At 37.8% G+C, this 21,050-nt stretch overlaps 1 protein-coding gene across 3 annotated transcripts in view; it reads right to left on the reverse strand.

Moving 5' to 3' along the window:
• TBPL1 (TATA-box binding protein like 1) overlaps nt 1-21,050 on the reverse strand; it is a 33,405-nt gene that overhangs the window by 3,207 nt on the left and 9,148 nt on the right. For all 3 annotated transcript variants that reach the window (XM_077776151.1, XM_077776149.1, XM_077776150.1), the window contains 3 exons: nt 4,069-4,247; nt 1,935-2,017; nt 1,728-1,791 (listed from right to left, as the gene is read on the reverse strand). In XM_077776151.1, the coding sequence (XP_077632277.1) occupies nt 1,728-1,791; nt 1,935-2,017; nt 4,069-4,203 (282 nt within the window). In that variant the 5' untranslated portion in view covers nt 4,204-4,247. The remainder of the gene's footprint in view (nt 1-1,727; nt 1,792-1,934; nt 2,018-4,068; nt 4,248-21,050) is intronic.

The following is a 21,050-nucleotide window of genomic DNA, read 5'->3' on the forward strand; positions in this document are numbered from 1 at the left end:
AGCAGAGTTCTCCTTCTCAAGAGTCAAAATGGAAGTTGCCACTTAAATAAATAAATACTGAGTATACACTGAGCTCCAAAGGGTCAGACTTTTTCTTATAGGCAGTAAGGTAAAAAGATATTTCTGTGAGATTAGTTAGATATTTTCTTTTGGGGGGGTGGTGGTGGTAGAGTGAGAAAATGATGCTTTAAACTGGGATTTGTCTCAACACTTCTAATGTTAAGCTAAGACAAACTCCAAGGCTAAAAAGTAACTTCAGTCACTACTGCCAATAACTTGAATGGTTGTATCTTATTATCTTTTGAAACGTTCCCAGTAAAACTACAATTCTGGGTTAACTATTTTCCATCTGAGTACTTGCACGAGGCAGCTGATGAAAGTCACTGCACTGTCCAAAGTGGCACTGCCATCAGTCAAGTCTCTCAATATCACCACTTTCCTTAAGCACCAATCCTCCCCTTCTCTCATCACCAGTACTTCGGTGCTTTTCTAGAACCTTCCACCTCAGAGAAGACTGAGGAGGACAGAGAGAAACTCAACTTCCCACTACTCACTGCTCATTCGAATTCCATACAGCTCGGGCCCATCCCTTCAACCCATCTTATTTTTCTTTCATTTACTCATCATTTGCAAGTGACATAACAAGTCCATACTACATACTAATTTTACCAAATTTATGCCTCCATAAAATGATATTTGATAAAGTTAACATACCAGCGATGGTCACTTTACAAGTAAGAGCCCGCCAACCAGCGTTTACTTTTTGTGGACTAAACCATGGATTTAACACAGCAAGCCAATCATACAATGTCCCTTTCTATACAACGTGCATTTTGTTTTGGATTTATGTTAGTTTTTAAAAAAAAAATTATTTTTGAGAGCATGCAAGTGGGGGAGGGGCAGAGAGAGAGAGAGAGGGAGGCAGAGGATCTGAAGCGGGTTCTGCACTGACAGCAGAGAGCACGATGCAGGGCTCAAACTCACGAACCACAAGGTCATGAGCTGAGCCGAAGTCAAGAGCCACATGCTTAACCAACAAAGCCACGCAGGTGCCCCAGGATTCACGTCATTTTTAATACAGCTGATTGATTTTACAGAATGCAGGCTTTTCTGAGTTCTTATACACAGGTGTATACTCAGTATTAGTTATTCATGTGAAATGTTTTCAACTTACAACAGCAAATACAGTTATGTCTAAAGCACAGATTCAGGAAGTTCTGCATATTTTTAAATAATAATTCCCTGTTATAATGGTAATGTTCTCACTAACTATAACCTGCTTACCCTTAGCCATGAAATGCATACATCTATGCAAGTTTCATTCTAATATATTTTTTCTTCTTTATAATTTATGTGATAGCTATCTATAAATAAAAACAAATGTGCTTCCACTTTTTAAACACAGGGCCCTACTCCCTATTCTTCATCCTGACAAAGCACTTCTGAGATCATCAAAAACATGGTTTTGTGTGTGTGTGAGAAGCGAACCACCTGAAGAGCTGAACAGGCAGGTCACTCGTGAGGTAACAAGACTATGAGAAAGGGGCAGGGACAAAGCCAGGAACCTTCCACGTACGCACATGCGTGAGTTCACTACAAAGTTTTCGTACTGAAGGACAGTAAAAAACAGTTTTGCATGATTTCTTCAGTCTGTTAAATTAAAAAAATTAACTTTATAAACTAATTCCTTTAATATTTGCAGTTTGGATGTTTTTTGAAAACGTTACCTGAAAACCTAGTTTCTGCAGGCTGCGGGCTAAACGTCTGGCTCCAAATTTTGCTTCTTCTTCACTATGGTTTTAAGGAGACAAAAAGATTGTCAGTTACACAGGAAATAAATTTTATACAGACAGACATGACAAACTACACACATGATTTTAACTGGGAAAATGTCCTTCCCACAAAGGAAACATTAAAAATCCAAGTAAATTTACCTTGTTGCTCCAGTGCAAATAATTTTTCCTGAGGACCAAATCGTAGCTGTGATTCTAGGTTTTCTAAGCTTCATTAATACTTTCTGCAAAAAACAAAAAAAACAAACAAAAAAAACACACAAAAAGCTGATTACACATTAAATATTAATTTTCACTTACGGTTCTGCTCTCTGTGGACATTTTAATAAAAGTTTAACTACTGCTTGATGCTTACCCGAGACTGAAATAAATAAATGTTCTCCAAATCATTCATTCTGAAATCAAGTTCCATACTGAATACAAAGAACATATTAATCCAAAAGGACATTTAACTAATTAAAAATACAAGCTCTGCATGAATCTCTTACTGTATACTTGAAATCAATGTACTACAAGTCTGTACACTTTCCAACTCTCATTCGACCCTGGTCACATAACTGGAATTTGCAATTCGCACTCCACATTTGCACTCCACTACAACATGCCAAACCTGTTCACACCTCAGGGGTTTTGCAGTAATTGTTACTTTCATCCAGAATATTCTTCCCTCAATATTCTCACTTCAGTCAAGTCTCTCACCAGCTGTCAGACAGAAAGGCCTTCCCCGACCACTCCATCAAAGCACACATCCCTCTGCTGTTCCCTGCCTCCTACCTTGCTTTATGCTGCTTCTCGGTATTCATCGCTACTTTAGATTGTATCTCACAGTTGAGATGCCTACTACAAGTTCAAGTTCAATATACAAATCTTGAATGCAGGAAAAATGGTGGAGCTAGACATGTAATTTTAGATTCCTCAGATATGAAAGGCATTTAAAAAAGCTGTGGGTTTGAAAGAAATTATCTACAGAATGAGCATAAATTGGTCAGGCACTAAGGTCCAAGAGAACAATGAATTTAAATTTTCATTGTAATTTTTCACTTATGGAAATATTAATTATATGTTCACTGTCCGTAAGAGAAATGTTTACTGCATACAATAGCATAAGAATCAGGCATTTCTCCTTCAAACTTTTGTTACATTTTGAGTTTTGCCCTTCCTCTGTCATATGTCATATTCTCCAACTGTTATCAAAGCTATTAAATCGGAAAGGATAAAATTTACGAAAGAGTCGAAATAAAATTTAAACTAAAAGACAGTATAAAATTTCACACACAAGTGGCGGAGAAACATGAAACTGAGTTTATTCTGCATTTAAACGTCCTTCACCACCAGCTTATCCATCTGCTTAACCTTCTCAGCCGTCTTCCCAGGGAGAATGACCTCCTTGGCCCATGGTGTGCACAAGTTCCAAAACAGCGTTAGGCCTTTTACTCTCTACACTTTTTTAGCAGATATATTCATTCCTTTATTTAGGTGACAATGGCATTGCTGATGAACTTGAAAATCTTAATTATGGCTCACTATTAATTTTTAATTTAATTCCCCTTAACTTAGTTTGTAGTACTAAGAACTAATGATAATTTACTGAGGCATACTGCACCTAATTTTTAGAGCTTAGAGCCTTCATTTACATTCATAATTTTCATAATAATATAAGATACATATCTCAACATCATTTGGTTTATAAAAACCAATGAACATGTATTGTCACTTCTGTTAATCTCAATAAAGTTAAGGGCAATTTATCAATGCTTTTATTTGAAATAATATAGGTCTAACAAAAACTAAAATTTAAAGTGTCCAGGTTAGGATATGAACCATATTATTTTCAGCAATTTGTTACTAAGAATACCAGCTATTTTTATTTTACCTAAATAAAGAGGGGTATGACAACAGACTACAAAAGTCACAACGTATATATATATATATACAAGGACTTCATTCATATTATGCATCGTTCACGTAAGCAAAAAATTATACTTGAATAAATACAGACCACTGTACAAATATTCCCTTCTTCAGTTCAAAGAAATTAAGAGAATAATTTTGTTTAGTAGCTTGTGAGTTCTTTGCTAAGACCTGGAGATACGTATATGCACAAGCTGGCACTTTGTGGGAGAGGCCTTCTACGGGGCTCCATACTGTATTCAGTACAACCAGCACATGGTAAGGTACTCATAAACCATCTGCAGAGTGAATATATTTTAGTGTATCATTTATAGCACTATAAAACCAATCTATGTAGCACACACATCAAAATTTAGATACTTACTCCAACATCACGCTTATAAATTACATTTGCTCCCTCCAAAGCAATCTTCCTTAAGTTCAAATGGCATCTTGTTCTAAAAACACAGACTACATTTGTAATTAGAATGTCCAATGCAACATCACTGTCTGCATCCATTGGGGTAGTTTAGAAACTGAGCTTCCCACCACGAAGATCACATCCTGAGGAATAAAACAAAATAAAGTAATTACACTTAAATATCCTGTTATTTTATATAGTCTTGAAAATTAAGATGTAAGAAATTAATTACATTATTTATTTTTCAAATGTTGCTCAAACCAAATCATGTCCCTTCTGTTCCCCACTAAAAATGTCATTTTTAAGAAGATAACAAACATGTCATACAGAACCTTTCAAAATCTGGACCTTTTATTCCTTTTTTTTTTTNCTGGACCTTTTATTCCTTATAATTAATAAGTAATGTTTACATACCAGGAGCCTACCAGACTTCTCTCCTCCTACCTGCCTTCACAACCACTGTTTCAGGTGTGGCAATTCTCCAAACACACCAAATTTAAGGGTGGGACTTTGTGGTCCCAATGTCCAATCATTAATGGTACTATAACTTACCTCATACAACTTGCCANAAAAAAAAAAAAAAAAAGGATGACTTTTCTTTCCTCTATTTTAGGTAACTGACTGACTTCTTTAAGGAGGTGGAAATATTAACTATAATATTTATTAATAGATTTTTCTCATTTACTAGTCAGCCATTCATTATTCACTTACTGAATACCTTCGAAGCACTGAAGACCCCAGAGGGGAAAAAAACGAATTAAGGTAAAATCTTTTATCATCAAGGAGCTCACAAATCTTTTTTTTTTTAACAAATAGTTTATTGTCAAATTAGTTTCCACATAACACCCAGTGNAAGGAGCTCACAAATCTGAGTATAGGAAGAAGCTCTCACAAATAGCACACCACCATTTCTGTCAAGATCACAGTCTTCCGAGGTATATTATCTTTCAAAACTATGATAAGAGAATTTCTATAAACAAACCAACAAAAAAGAGCCCCAGTTTTTACTAAGCATAAGACCCATTTCCAGTTAAAAAATTCTCTGACTAGGTTTCCACATCCTAAAACACAAGTAATGGTAATTCAGTTCACCTAACTCACAAAATAGAATACCAGAAACAGTAACAATTCCATTATAATTACCTTTAAGATTCCTTACAGCTACAATATGATAAACTAGTATTCTAAGGATTCAAATTACTGTATGACTAAAACAGTGAAGATGCCAAGAGCCCCAAGAAAGAAAATTCAAGCTTGTTTTCCTGTCTTTTAGTGTCTGACAAAACACAAGTCAGACCACGGCCTGACGCACCTGTCTAGGGTGACAGAGCATTCCACTCTGTGCACCATTTGTATCTCTGCCTCAGCGGATTTTCTTACTTTGATATTTCCTCCAATGTGCTTATCTTCTTATTTTGTTGTGTTTTGTGTATCTCAGCCAGCTCAAATAATTTTTATGTACAAGGGATGGGGCAGGGGTAGCAGCGCACAGAGATGCAGGCAGATGGATTACTAAAGAGGACGGAGGCAGTTATCAACACTGATCTTCAGCAGCAGGATCAGCTCACTACTTGCCAGTTATGAGAACGTGAAAAAGTTATACAATCCATTTGTGTCTCGGTTCTCTTCATTCATGGCATGGAATACAGTGCCCTACCAGAAAGTGTGGTGAGGATTATACAGAGTGTATGAAAGGTACTTAGCACATATATTTGGTAATAATGACACAAAAATGACAGTTAATACAGATAAAATAATCAATAAGCAGAGCAGAGATCTCTTACTCTCATTTCTCATGATTATATTATAACCCAGACATTTAGCCATCTAGACCTCACCAGGTGTTCTATTTTCCTATAAAATCTAGGAAATAACTGTGATGTAAAGAGGCTCTTAGCTATGCACCCCAATACTCATTCCACCCTTCCTTTACAGTGAACAGAACCCAGGTGCCTAGGAGAAATAAAATACTGTAAATACTTTCAAGGATCCCTGGCAACAGGTATAGCCAAGGGGCCACACCATCCTATCATGGTTAATGAAATGTAAAATAAAAACGGTTTTGTATCTTTTGGGAAGAAAAGATTGCTTAGAATGACCAAACTAAGCCAGCAAAGACCCCTTTTGTCTTTTCACCCTTCTTCACTTTAATTGCCTGGAGTTTGGATGTAAGAGTTGGAGCTCAAGTAGCCATGTGATCATAAGACTAGATGATAAGGACAGTGGAACAGTAAGACAGAGGAAGCCCAAGTCCCCAGTACAGTGAAATTCCTTATTCTCCCTGTGCTTCCTAATTCTAGACTCAATGAATGTGAGAGAAAAATCATTTCCATCTCGAGGCCCTCAGATGCTGAATTTTTGTCATATGCAGCCAAGCTTAATCCTAATGAATGCACATCCCATGAAATAGGCTACAGAAAGCACTAAAGGGAAACTCAAATGAAGAAACAGTGTCAAATTTACTGCTTCACATAGTTTTTTTTTTTTTTTTACATCAAACAGGTTAAAAAAAATTAAGGGGAGAATACAAGGACGATACATAGGGTAAAAATAAGTCAAGAAAATACCAAATCTTGGTGAATGAGAAGAAGCCTTGAAATTAATACAATTGTGTCTATACTTTAGCAACTTAAACTCTAAAAATGAAGTCACAAGCATAGGTCACAAGCACAGTTCATCCCGTTACTCAATGTTCGTATTTTAGATGCATATAACCTGGGAAGCAGCCTCAGAAACTACTACTGCTTTAATAGGTTTTACATCAAGGATAGAATATGAAGTCAGTACTTAAAAAAAGAAAGAGGCATCCTACATGAAAGACTCTATATCTCTGAAGCATTACAAACAAACAAAACACCCACTTGCAATCAATTTAGCTCTCTTGTAAAACAAGAAAGTAGTGCTTGATATTAACAAAGATTCACTCCACAGCTAACATCATACTCAATGTGCAAAGCTGAAAGCTTTTCTTTGGAGATCAGGAACAAGTCCCACTTTCACCACTTGTATTCAATACAGTATTGGAAATCCTAGCCAGAGCAATTAGGTAAGAAAAAGAAAATGCATCCAAATTGGAAAGGAAAAAAGTAAAAAATTGTCACTTTTTGTGGATGGCATGATGTTATGTCATGTTAGCACAAAGACAAAAAATAACAAATGTTGGCGAGGATGTGGAGGAAAGGGAACGCTTGTGCACTGCTAGTGGGAATGTAAATTGGTGTAGCTACTGTGAAAGACAGTATGGAGGTTCCTCAAAAAATTAAAAATGATCCAACAAGTCCACTTTTGGATACTCATCTGAAGAAAGGGAAAACACTAATTTGAAGAGATATATGCACCCCTATGGTCGTCACAGTATTATTTACAACAGCCAAGATATGGAAGTAACCTAAATGTCCACTGATGGGTAAATGGATAAAAATGATTCAGTATATATACACAATGGGATACTTCTTGGCCATAAAAAAGAAAAATATGAATGACTTAAGCACTCAATTCAAGAAACCAATTATATGACAAATATAAATGACTTAAGCATGCAATCCAAGAAATCAAGTAAATATATATGGAAGAAAATGGTAAAATAAAAGTAGAAATAATATAACTTAAAAAAGCAAACATGGTAGAAATAAAAGAAAATTTCAACTCAAAGTTTTGAAATGTACAAGACTCCAATAGTTTTTTCATATAGTATTAAAAAACTGTTTTCTTCAATTTTTTTGTACAGAATACAATAACATAAATATTAGAATTTTTGCTACAGTATAGAAAAATAACATCTATCTATATTAGAGAAAAACAACATATATATGAAAAGTAAAGCTAATTCTATTTTGATTTAAATGTAATTATCAATGACTTTCTCACTGCACAAGGCCTAATATTAAAGTATGGTTTCATCAGGTGTTTTGTCCTGTGTTTCAAGTAAACGCCTACTATGATTTGTCAAATATTTCCTCCATGAAAAGCATAATTCAAAACTGCACCTGCCCTAACTTCAGGAAATATATTTCTAGCTTTTTATTAACTGCATTACAATTGTGGTCAGAAGTACAAACTTCCAGTTATAAAATAAGTCCTGTGGATATAATGTACAGCTTGGCGACTAGAATTAGTACTACTATGTGGTGTATATGAAAGCTGCTAAGAGAGTTGATTTCATCATAAGAAAATAAATTTGTAACTATGTGTGGTGACCGATGCTAATGACATAGTATGGTGATTACTTTGCAATTCATACATGTATTAAGCATTAAGTTGTATACCTGAAATACATTACACATCAATTGTATCTCAATAAAAAATTTTAAATAGTCTTAGAAATAAATGCATCCCAGAAGCTGAAGCGGCTTCTTCCTCATTCAATGATTTTATGGACAGGAACACATTGTGTGTTTTAGGTTCTCTGACTTTTCCATGGTATTCAAACACATGACTTCAGTAACCCTCACAAACTGCAACCTTAAAGCATTGCTTGGAAAACACCGCCACCTCCTGGCTCTTAAGACAAATTGCATCAAAGACTACAGGTACACCTTGGAGATAGTGTGGGTTTGGTTCCAGACCACCATAATAAAGCGGGCAACTCAATAAAGCAACTCAAATAAATGTTCTGGTTTCTCAGTGGATATAAAAGTTATGTGTACACCATACTATAGTCTATTAAGTATACAACAGCATTATGTCTAAAAAGTCAATGTATATACCTTATTTAAAAAGTACCTTATTGCTAAAAAGAAATGCTAACCATCATTTGAACTTTCAGCAAGTCAATCTTTTTGCTGGTGGAGGGTCCTGCCTCCACACTGATGGCTGCCGACTGATCAGAGTGAAGCAGTTGGGGTGAAGGTTGGGTGACTGTGGCAATTTCTTTAAGACAATAAAGGTTTTCACATGGATTGGGTCTTCCTTTCATGTACGATTTCTCTATAGTAGGTGATGCTGTTTGATAGCATTTTAGCCACTGTAGAACTTCTTTCAAAATTGGAGTCAGTCCTCTCAATCCACTAAAGCTACTGCGCTATCAGCTAAATGTATGTAATATTCTAAATCTTCTGTTGGTCACTTCAACAATCTTCACGGCATCTTCACCAGTAGATTTCATCTCAAGAAACCACCTTCTTTGTTCATCCATGAGAAGCAACTCCTCAGCCATTCAAGATTGACCATGAGATGGCAGCAGCCCAGGCCCACCTTCAGGCTCTGCTTCTAACTAGTTCTCCTGCCGTTGCCACCACACCTGTAGTTACTTCCTCCACTTTAGTATGGGGCCCTTTAAAGTCATCCGTGAGGGCTGAAGCCAGCTTCCTCCAAACTCCTCTTAATGTTGATATTCTGACCTCTTCCCATTAATCATGAATGTTCTTAATGGCATCTAGAATGGTGAATCCTTTACAGAAGGTTTTCAACGTGCTTTTCCCATATCTATCAGAGGAATCACTATCTGTGGCAGCTATATAGCCTTATGGAAATGTATTTCTTAAATAATAAGACTAGAAAGTTGAAATGACTCCTTGATCCACAGGCTACAGAATGGATGTTGTAGTAGCAGGCATAAAAACGTTAATTTCATTGTACATCTCCATCAGAGCTCTTGGGTGACCAGGCGCACTGTCAATGAGCAGTAATATTTTGAAAAGAATCTTTTTCTGAGCAGTAGGTCTCAAGAGTGGGCTTAAAATATCCAGTTAACCATGCTGCAAACAGATGTGCTTTCATCCAAACTTTACTGTTCCATTTATAGAGCAGAGGCAGAATAGATTCAGCATAATTCTTAAAGGTCCTGGGATTTGGAGGAGAGTAAATGAGCACTGGCTTCAACTGAAAGTCACCAGCTACATCAGACTGCAACAGGAGAGTCAGCCTATCCTTTGAAGCCAGCATTGACTTCTCCTCTCTAGGTATGAAAGCCTTAAACAGCATTTCACTGCAATCTAAAGCTATTTTGTATATATTTAAAATCTGTTGTTTAGTTGTAACTACCTTCATTATCTTAGCTATATCTACTGGAGAACTCGCCTCAGCTTCCACATCACCCCTTGCTGCTTCATCCTGTACTTTTAGGTTATGAAAATGGCTTCTTTCCTTAAACCCCATGAACCAACCTCTGTGAGCTTCAAACTTTCTTCTCCGGCTTCCTCACCTTTCTCAGCCTTCACAGAATTGAAGAGAATTAGGGCCTTGTGCTGGATAGGCTTTGGCTTAAGGGAATGTTGGGGCTGGTTTGACCTTCTATCCAGACCACTACAATTTTCTCCATATCAGCAATAAAGTGGTTTCATTTTCTCACCATTAGTGCGTTTACTGGAGTAGCACTCTTACTTTCCTTCAAGAACTTTTCCTTTGCAGTCACAACTTGACTAACTGGCACAAGAGACCTAGCTTTTGGCCTATTGCAGCTTTTGACAGTAAGCGTCATCATATCTGGCTTTGATTTAAAGGCAGTGTAATTCTTCCTTTCACTTGAACACTTAAAGGTCACCATAGGGCTACAAACTGACCTAATTTCAATATTGTTATGTTTCAGGGCTTTAGGGGGGCCTGGGGATAGAGACAGGGGAACAACCAATTGGTGGAGCAGTCAGAAACACCCAATACTTCTTAAGTCTGCCATCTTACATGGGTGCATTTCGTGGTGCCCCAAAACAACTACAGAGATACATCAAAGCTCACTGATCATCATAGCAAATACAGTAATCATGAGTAAGTCTGAAACACTGAGAGAATTTTCTAAATGCTGGAAGATGGTGCCAATAGATTTGCTTGGTGCAAGGTTGTCACAAACCTTCTGTTGGCTAAAAATGCAGTATCTGTGAAGCGCAGTAAAACCAGTAATGCCTGTATTACATTTTATACTTTCCACACCAGGACAAGATAGTGAAACTGAAAGGCTACAATAAACACTACTCATAAAAACAAGGCAAAAATACCCCTAAGACCTAATAAAAGGCCAGAAGAACAAAACTAAACAAACAGAATACAGAAAAAGATATTAGAACTAGAACTATAAAATACTAGAACCTAAGTATATTCCAGTTGCATCTGAGGATACGGGGACAGCAGCCTCCAACACTTTAACCACAAAATTACCATCCATGATTTGAGAAATGGCAAATACAGACCAATTTGCAAACAAAATTAACCCTCATGGCCTCCTGGAGATTGTTCTTTTCTACAAGTGAGACATACCATCCAAAGTAACCTCACATTCTTTATAAAGCTCTCAAAAGAGCACATTAGGAAAACAGACATTTTGTGTCCCAATTCCAACAGACGACTTGACAGTCTCTCAACACATGCCTGTAACCAAGCTAACATTTGCCTTTTAAAAGGACGGTATTCTTTCGTATCTGTTTAACAGACAGGAAAAACCTTACTTCTTGATTTTCTCCTTTGGAAACTGGTGATATAACTGCAACCCCCCCCCCCCCCCAAGGTTCTTTTAAGGATTAAATACTATTATCTATGTCCATACAGCATACAGCATGCATTAATTAAATGGTAGCTATTACTGTCTGGTGGATTCACAGGTAGTTGAATTTTATAACTAAATTAATATTATTTAATGAACTGATGCAAACCTTGAGAAGCCACATTAATAGATGGAAAAAAATGGAGATCACAACAGGTTAGGCAGGGGTCAGCAAATTATACAATGGGCCAGTGGCTATTGTGTAAAAAAAAGTTTTATTGGAACATGCCATGCTCCAGTGTTACCTAATGACTATATGGCACAGTCGAGCAGTTTTAATAAAAATCAAATGACCCACAAGTCTGAAATAGTACTATCTGGTCCTTAAGGGGGAAAAAAAAAAGTCTGTTAATTCCTGGGCTAGCCCAGTTAGGTAGTATCAATAAAATAAAATGTAACACTGATTAATTTTAAAGTCCACATTTTTATTAAAATAAATAAAACATATGTTTGTCATGGACTTTGAACACTGGTTTGAACAAACCAGTTGTAGGAAATATTTGAAGGACATCAGTATGGATTTGAGTAATACATATACTGGGGAATTACTGTTCATTTTGTTATATGCAATGATAGAGTGGTTATGTAGGCAAATATGCTTTATTTTTGAGATGCATACCAAAATATTCAGGGAGGTGTGTCATGTTTATAATTTACTTTAAAATGCAAGTATTTTTCATAATCTGAACTCAGTAACAAATAGATTTGGATAAAGTTTCAGATGACTCCCTAGATGTTGGAATCTTGCTACAAGAACCAAACAAATTTGGACAATCTATTCTGGGGTACAGAATTGGTATGGACAGGGGCACCTGAGTAGCTCAGTCAGTTAAGCGTCTGACTTCAGCTCAGGTCATGATCTCACGGTTTGTGGGTTCAAGCCCCACGTCGGGCTCTGTGCTGACAGCTAGCTCAGAGCCTGTTTCAGATTCTGTGTCTCCCTCTCTCTTTCTGACCCTCCCCTTCTCATGCTCTCTCTCAGAAATAAATAAAACATTAAAAAAATTAAAATTTAAAAAAAGTATAGGTATTGACAGTAGATATAATTGTATTTTAGGACAAAAAAAATGTCACGTTACTGTTTCATGCTTTAACAATTGTTAAATGTAGGCAATAGATATATGGATGGGTATTCATTATACTATTCTCCTTGTAATTCTCTCTGAAAATTTCCACAATAATTTTTTTTTAATGTTTAGTTATCTTTGAGAGAGACAGACAAAGTACAAGCAGAGGAGGAATGGAGAGAGAGGGAAATACAGAATCCAAAGCAGGCTCCAGGCTCTAAACTATCAGCACAGACAGAGCCTGACATGGGGCTTGAACTCCAGTCAGATCATGACCTGAGCCAAAGCTTGATGCTTAACCAACTGAGCCACCCAGGCCCCTCTCCACAATAATTTTCAAGTGTTTAAGAAAAGCCTTTACTTCACACTAAGTTATACTAAGACAACATTAACTTGTAATTATATTACTTAACAAACAAAACCTATGTTAGATACGAGTGCCTACAGCAAAGGAAGTAACAGCCTTTTTCCGCTACCAAAATATCTAGAATTTCCAAACATTATCATTTAAAGAGGGCCATGATAACCAGATATCCAGAGGGAAGTAGATGGTAGAAGATGTAAAAATAGTGTGTGAGGGAAGTCTCAAGACATTTAGCACAGGAAAGAAAAGATAGCAGTTATTCTCAAATATCTGAATATCTGAATAACAAGGAAACTGACAGACCCAATTAGAGTCACATGGAAAGCAGTGGACTCCACAAAAGAGAAGTCTCAAGAAAAAAGGGGGTGGGGGGAGGTGTGGCTAGAGAATTAACCAACAGTTAAGAATGTTATAGAATGATAGTCTTCAATTGAGTATAAAATGAGACTAGATGGTTTCTAAGATCCCACCTAATTCTAAAACCCCAGATTCTAACATCTTAGATGAAGATATGCTATAGACAAATTCAGGCATTACATACTAAATTTTTATTTCAATTCTAGAGCTACCATGTTAGTTTAGTTAAATTAATGTCTCAATTCTCAGCTTCCCACTTTGCCTTCAACATGCATTTGTATGTTCCAAGGGGCAGTAACGGGAGGAGGCTGGCAGCACTATAGGGCCACAGCATAGGCACGTGGACGAAGCTGCAAACCTTTAACCCGTGTGGCAGGGTGACATTCTACCATACTATCACCCTGTGCACAGCGCAAGAACTTACACTTCTAGGACCCATCTTTAGGGGTGGCATTTTCACATTCTAGCCACAGAAAGAAAATTTTACTAACAGTATGCCTGGCCTAAAAAACCCTGTACTTTCCAAAGGAAAGGATTATATGTTATGCCACCCATATTACATAAAACATTCAACAAGTATTTAAGTATAAAGCAAAAAGTACTTGATATACAAACCATTATTAATTAAGTTAAACAGAAAGTTAAAGTATCTTCATTACTTTTGCCTCCACTTACTATTTATGACTCAGTTTAAATACCAATTCTGAAGACTAGTAAGCAGGTAGCCTTCATGCAAATAACTCGCATGAAAATGAACTATTACAATTTAAAAAAATTTTTTTTTTAATATTTTATTTTTGAGAGACAGAGAGCGAGCGGGGAAATACAGAATCTGAAACAGGCTCCAGGCTCATAGCTGTCAGCAGAGTCCGATGCAGGGCTCAAACCCATGAACTGTGAGATCATGATCTGAGCCAATGTCAGACACTTAACTGACTGAGCCACCCAGGTGCCCCAAACTGTTACAATTTTTAAAATCTGTATTAAGAAACTACAAAAACACGTGTTTTTAATGGAAATTAATTAACAACAACTGGGGGGTTGCCAACACTTGTCTACTTAAAAAACATAGTAAGGAAAATTTCTGTTTCATCAGTAAAAATATTTGTAATGCCTAAAAGATAACGGAGGAAAATTTAACTTAAATGATGATTTTCTGAATGTGTGCTTAATGAAAGGCAAGTCAATGGTTTATACTCAGTGAAAAAGTTTCAGTTAAAAAAAAGTATTTTGCAATTTAAGAATACATAATCTAGTTTGCACATATAGGTGGATTAGGAGGAACTTAACGGAGGACCATGTGGGGAGAAGAAGGGGGAAAATAGTTGGGGAGAGGGAGGGATGCAAACCATGAGAGGCTCTTGAATGCTGAGAATGGAGGGCTGATGGGGGTGGGGGAGAGGGAAAGGGGGGTGATGGGCACGGAGGAGGGCACTTGTTTAGATAAACACTGGGTGTTATAAGGGCTCCTGGGTGGCTCAGTTGGTTAAGTGTCCGACTGGCTCAGGTCATGATCTCACGGTTCGTGGGTTTGAGCCCCGCATTGAGCTCTGTGCTGACAGCTAGCTCAGAGCCTGGAGCCTGCTTCAGCCCTCTCTCTCTGACCCTCCCCTGATCACACTGTCTCTCTCTCTTAGAAATAAATAAAACATTTAAAAATTTTTAAAAAAAGAATTTCACTATTTTATCATGTACTAATACTAAGATCCATCTATAAAGTAAGAGAGCTTGGGGGCACCTGGATGGCTCCGTTGGTTAAGCCTCTGACTCTTGATTTCAGCTCAGGTCAGGATCTTAAGGTTTTGAGATCAAGCCCCGTGTTGGGCTCTGCACTGAGCATGAAGCTTGCTTAAGATTCTCTCTCTCCCTCTACTCCTCCCCAGTGCTTGAGCAGAGGCTTTCTCTCTTTCTTTCTCTCTCTCTCAGAAATAAAATAAGAGAACCTGGACCCTAGTGGAAGCTATGTGAGAGTGGTCTGGCTCTGGCTCTGAACTGTTCCTACACTTATTTGTAAAATGCACACAACACAATTTACTCATCGCATGATTGGTTTGAGAAATTAATGAGCACCTCCCAAATCATAATGTGCCCAATTAATGCCATATTAGTCGATGCTAACATTAACTAATGTATTATGGTGGATAACAAGAAAAAAAGTATATTTTACTGAATATAACTTGAAATTTGGGGATTCAAACTCAAAGGATGAGAAATTGAGTGTATCAATTCCTTATGAAGAGCAAGATTTACTGTGGATAGATTTCTTAGTATTTCAAATAAATGGTCTTCATGCAGGGTTTTTAAGTAAGATAGCATGTCATTTTCCAATTACATACAAAATACTAAAAGAATAACAAGTCACCCATAGTCCTACATAGTTATAATTACTAAGGGTTTTTCCCCCATGCTTATAAAGGCACGTGTTTTTAGGCTGCTGAATCCTTACATTTATCTGCATATTAAACAAGATTGAGATCACATGTATATTCTGTCATATCTCATCAGCAAAATATTCTGTAAAGGTCTTGGACAATCTGAGATACAAGAAAAACCAATCCTGAATTAACTGATGAGGGTGAAATTCCTTGAATACTAATGTGGGTGAACTTTTAAAGTACTGCCACTTGTATTTATTCTGTTAACTGTCTGTGATCCTTTGTTCATTTTCCTTCTGAGATTTCTTACTGCTTTATACCAGCTCTTACATGTTAAAGAATATTAATCTTTTGCCTGCTTATGCTATTCCTTCTGCTAAAATTCTTCACCTGTCTCACTCTTATTTGTTCTCCAGCTCAGCATCCCCTTCATTCAATCAATTCCGTTATCAATGAGTTGGAAATCTAAACATTTGGCCTCATGCTAGGGAGTGGGGATCCAGCCCTGAGCAAGACCTGGTAGAGGGACCGGCAGAGGGTCTCAGCTCTGAGGTGAGTTAAGAGTACAAACCATGCAGAACTGAAGAAGGGCCAGCACAGCGAGAGGAAAGAGTGGCGCAAGACCAGGCTGGAGACGCACAAAGCGGTCACGCCTTCTATGCTAGGCTACGGATTTTCACATTCTCACATTAATCCCAAGAGCAATGAACTACAAGAGAAGCAAGAAATGACACGAAGTATTTGCTTTTTAAAAATATATCACTGGCACTTCTGTAATGGGAGAATGGGCTGGATGATAAGAATGGGCAGGAAACTCAGTCGGGGTCTAGTGCAGCAGTCCTGGTGAGACAGGGCAGCAGTGGAGACCAGGGTGGATGAAGATGTTAAGACACAGACAGAAGAGTGACACTTCTAGGAGATGAGTGAGCAGAGCTCTGTGGCTGATACGGGAAAGAGGAAAAGGGAGATGGAAGATGACCCCAGGTTTGTGGCCTCACATACTATTTAGAGAAACACTGGAAGGAGGTTGCAGAGGAGATGGGATGAGGAGAGGAAAAGGATTCTGTTTGGGAACAGCTGAGTTGAAGGAACTTATGAGACACATCCATAGGGAGGTACAGCACAGACAATTAGATAAGAGTCCATCACTCAGGTCTAGATTAGAGGTAAAAATCTGAAAACCCTCGGAGAGAAAGTAATTAAAACCATGATGGGTAAAGTAAGAAATCAAAGGAACTGAGACATCTGATCCCTAAGACTAAGCCCAGGTATCCCTACTCTGAGTCCCATTACCATGTTGGTATGCAAACCACTTTCATAGGATTTTCCCATAGGATTTTCCCACACTATAGTGAAATTTTGTACTTATTTACGTCTCCCTGGTAGACAATAAACTCCTCAAGCACATGATCAAATCTTACTTATTTTTATACCCAAGCCTTAGCATAGTTCCCAAGACACTAAACACATTCAACAAAATGTCTGGAGAGCTTAACTGTTAGTTTGAGATTAAAACGCAGTACAAACTCTAACGCGCGCGCGCGCGCGCGCACACACACACACACACACACACACACACACAAGTTTAAGAGCTGAAACTCTGGAAGAGATCACTTGGGTTAAATCAAGACTCTACCATTTACCAGCTATGTGACCCTAGGTAAGTTATTTGATGCCTTTGTGCCTAAATGTCCTCATCTATAAAATAAGGCAAATAATAGTACCTATCACAGAGTGTTGTAAAAATTGAAATTTCATGCAAAACATTTAGTGCATTACTTACACTTGGTAAGCATTCAAACTTAGCAATTCTCATCGTTACTATTATTATCTCCTTTATCTTCCATAAATAGAGATATATTCAAAACTGGAAAGGATTTCCAGTTATCTGTTGTGGTTGGTCCTCAAGGTTTGGAAAACAAAAACAGATCATGGTCTTTCAAGTCTAAAAGCAAGGGGTAGGGGGGTGCCTGGGAGGCTCAGTCGGTTAAGCGTCCAACTCTTAATTTCGGCTCAGGTCAGGACCTTGTGGTTTGTGAGTTGGTGGCTCAAGTCCGAGCCTGCTTGGGATTCTCGCTCTTTCCCTCTTTCTCTGCCCCTCTCCCACTCTTGCTCTCTCTGAAAATAAATAAACTTTGAAAAAGAAAAAAAGAAACAAGGAAATAGAAAAGGCAAGGGGCAAAAATAAAGAGTTTTGATGTGTCTATTTAGTATTTAAAGAAATATAACAGTGATTTAAAGAAAAAAATCCCCAATAATAACAAAACCATTTCAAACCAAGTGTTGATGTGTACAGTGTTTGGGGGCGTGGTGGTGCTGGGGTTAGGGGAGAAAGGGAACAGGAAGAGAAAGGGAAAAAAGAATCTGACCAAGTCTATTACATATTACAAAATGTATATCTGGCTAACTTTTACTTAGCTAGGTACCTGCAAACACAGGAAAATCGGAGGTACAACAGATTTGGAAACTAAATTGCAACATGCTCATTTCACTTAAAGTGTAAATCTACTGTGCTCATTTCAGGTGTAAGGCATGGGTTTTCTCCCTAGTCTTATATGTCTGTATTTTCCCATACTGTGAGCCAGCATTTCAAAACCTAGTTAAGTCTGTTACTTTATAGAGAATCTTGGTATTTGTCCTAATTTACTCATAAGTAACCACAATTTGTGAAACTACTTAAGCCATTAGCTATTAATAAGCTAATAAAAAGCATATAATTTTAGGAAGATTATAATTTTCTTGATAGTATAAATATTAACTCACTAGGGGACTAATAAGGTGAACAACCCATTTTTCACCTTCTGGTTGGTGTCAGGTTTGACACCCATGAAGATCAAAGTTCTCCCTATTCTGATTTTTATGTCAGGGGTGTGGATGCAGGGTTCAAACTTGAATGCAGATAGCTCATCAAGAGTTTAGTCAGGAGAAAGCACCCCCAAGGTAGAAATACAACAGGGGAGATTTTCTATTCTGATGGTTTCCTCTCAACTGCTCTTACAGGCTTAGCCTTTGTATAAAACTGTGCTCTGGTGCAGACAACCTGTTTAAGGTCTGCGTCAAGCCTGGCTGCCATTTTAAGAAAAGGAAGGTGGAATTATGAATTAAATTAGCTAGCTGGAAAATAGTAATACAGAGTTCAAACTTTTCAAGGTAAAATACGGTTTTTGCTATTTAGTGAAAAAGTAAGCAAACAGGATTACAGAATGAATATCTTCCACATGTAAGCACCATTAAGAATGTCCTATTTTACTCAGAACTGTCAAATCTTTAATTGTCTGAGTGCTGAGTCACTCAAAAACAGTAAGTATGGAGGATGTGACTGAAGAGCAGAAGAAAGCCTTAACATTTTTTAAACTAGAAATTAAGGTCTGTGAGAAAGACTAAAAATATTCTAAAATAGCACAACAGTAAACTGAGTAATTAGACAACATACAAGTAAAAGAAAGTACTCTTATTCTTACATAGAACATAAGTCAAGAATGATAATGAAGTTTTCTCACTGCAACACTAGTTCTTAACCACTAAGTAAAAGATAAAACAACAACTACAAAAAGCCTCAACCCCCAGAGATATTGATTAACTAACCTTCATAGGGGCCTAATTTTTAAAAATATTTCCAAGTTGTTTCCAATGGGCAGCCAGCTGAGAACTACTGGGCTGCAACGCCACAACAGGTCATCACAGTAATGGAATTTCCCTTTCAGCAGATCCTTAAACTGGGCCCTAGTCTCCCATCACACCTGTTTATCATTAGAGAACATCGAGACTTCTGCACTCTGTTTACCATGCATTGTTTCCTTAACTGGATTCATGCATGAAACCTTCACACTCTGCCCTGTGCCTCCGCATGGTATGAAACGTTTACGACTGAACGGCTCACTGCCCAATCTGATGTCACGGTTGAATCTCCCTCCTAATGGACCTCTCCAGAGCATAAAGCACTGGGCACTCCCGATTCTCAAAATTCTCCCTCACCACCTCCTATTTGTGGCTTCTGAGGTGACTTTCCTAGGTTCTCCTCCCGTCTCAAATACCTTCCTGCTCCACAAATTGAAAGCTCTTAACCGAAATCCAGGACAGTCCCTGAAAAGCTCAACAACAGGATCCAGGGGTGCGGAACCCCTGGAAGTTGTGTGCACACACACGTGGATGCGTACCTCAGGCCATTTGTTTTTCATATTCTCAACAAATTTAAGATCCCTGAAGGTTATAAACCACTGTCACAAATCCTTTTCTTCTGCAAGCTTCCCAAGCTTCAACTGCTATCTATGAGTTTCTGACTCCTACAACAATCCTAACCTATCAGATATCTGAATCCATATTCCTCACAGGCTGTTCAGCATGTCCATTAAATTAAACCAACATACCCCAAATTAATCAATCCCCTCAGAAATACTTGTGGTCTCTTAATTCTTAGTTTCACTTGACGGAGCCATCCTCCAACACTCACACACCTGAATCAGAACTTTCAGAATCACCCTTCAGCTCTGCTCTTTCGCTTATACCCAGTTAACTCTTCACCTCACTTCTTTTCTGCATCCAAAGCATCAACATTTTATTTTAGGCTTTCACGTGTCCTCATGGCCACCGCCTTCTAATGGAACTTTGCTTGCAGTCCCCACAATCTAGTCCATCTACCAAAGAAGCTATCTAATTGTGCCACACCCCTGCTTGAAGAAAAGTCTTTTGGCTCTCTCTTGCACAGACAAATGGACTCTAACTTGCTTGGCTTGGAATGCAGTGAGCTTCAAGTCTCCAATTTACCTTTGGTAACCTAATATTCCACTTCCAACGCACCTTAACAGTCTCAACTATTTACTATTTCTCCTGCAACAGCAGACCTTTTCTTAATTTTAGATTTGCCTAGGATGCCCTTTCCTCATTGCTTCAAATAACAGAGTCTCTACTTGTAACTGGATTCACTGAATACACAACTGATATGAACCAACCACTGTAGACACTGGGAATACGGCTCAGAACAAAATGGTCAGATAAGGAACCTTCACGGCAGCTGTATTCCAGTGGAAGAATCTGACAATGAACAGATAAGCAATTACAATAACGAAGAGAATGTGATCTACGTTGTAAAGGGAATAAGATGACACAAGAGAAACTCTAGGAGGAATGATGCAGGCAGGCCTCTTAAGTTCCTCAGAGATGAAAAATTCTTCTTAAAATGAGACCTTGCAGGATAAGGAGGAGCCAGTCATGAACACTGAGAGAGGAGTTCTCTGGGCAGAGGATACTGCAAAGCTACTGTCTATATGACAACTGTGTGCTACACTGTAGGCACCACACGCCTTGGAGAGAAC

Source organism: Crocuta crocuta, unplaced genomic scaffold, assembly GCF_008692635.1.
Source record: "Crocuta crocuta isolate KB4526 unplaced genomic scaffold, BGI_CrCroc_1.0 scaffold25, whole genome shotgun sequence".
Classification (NCBI taxonomy): domain Eukaryota; kingdom Metazoa; phylum Chordata; class Mammalia; order Carnivora; family Hyaenidae; genus Crocuta; species Crocuta crocuta.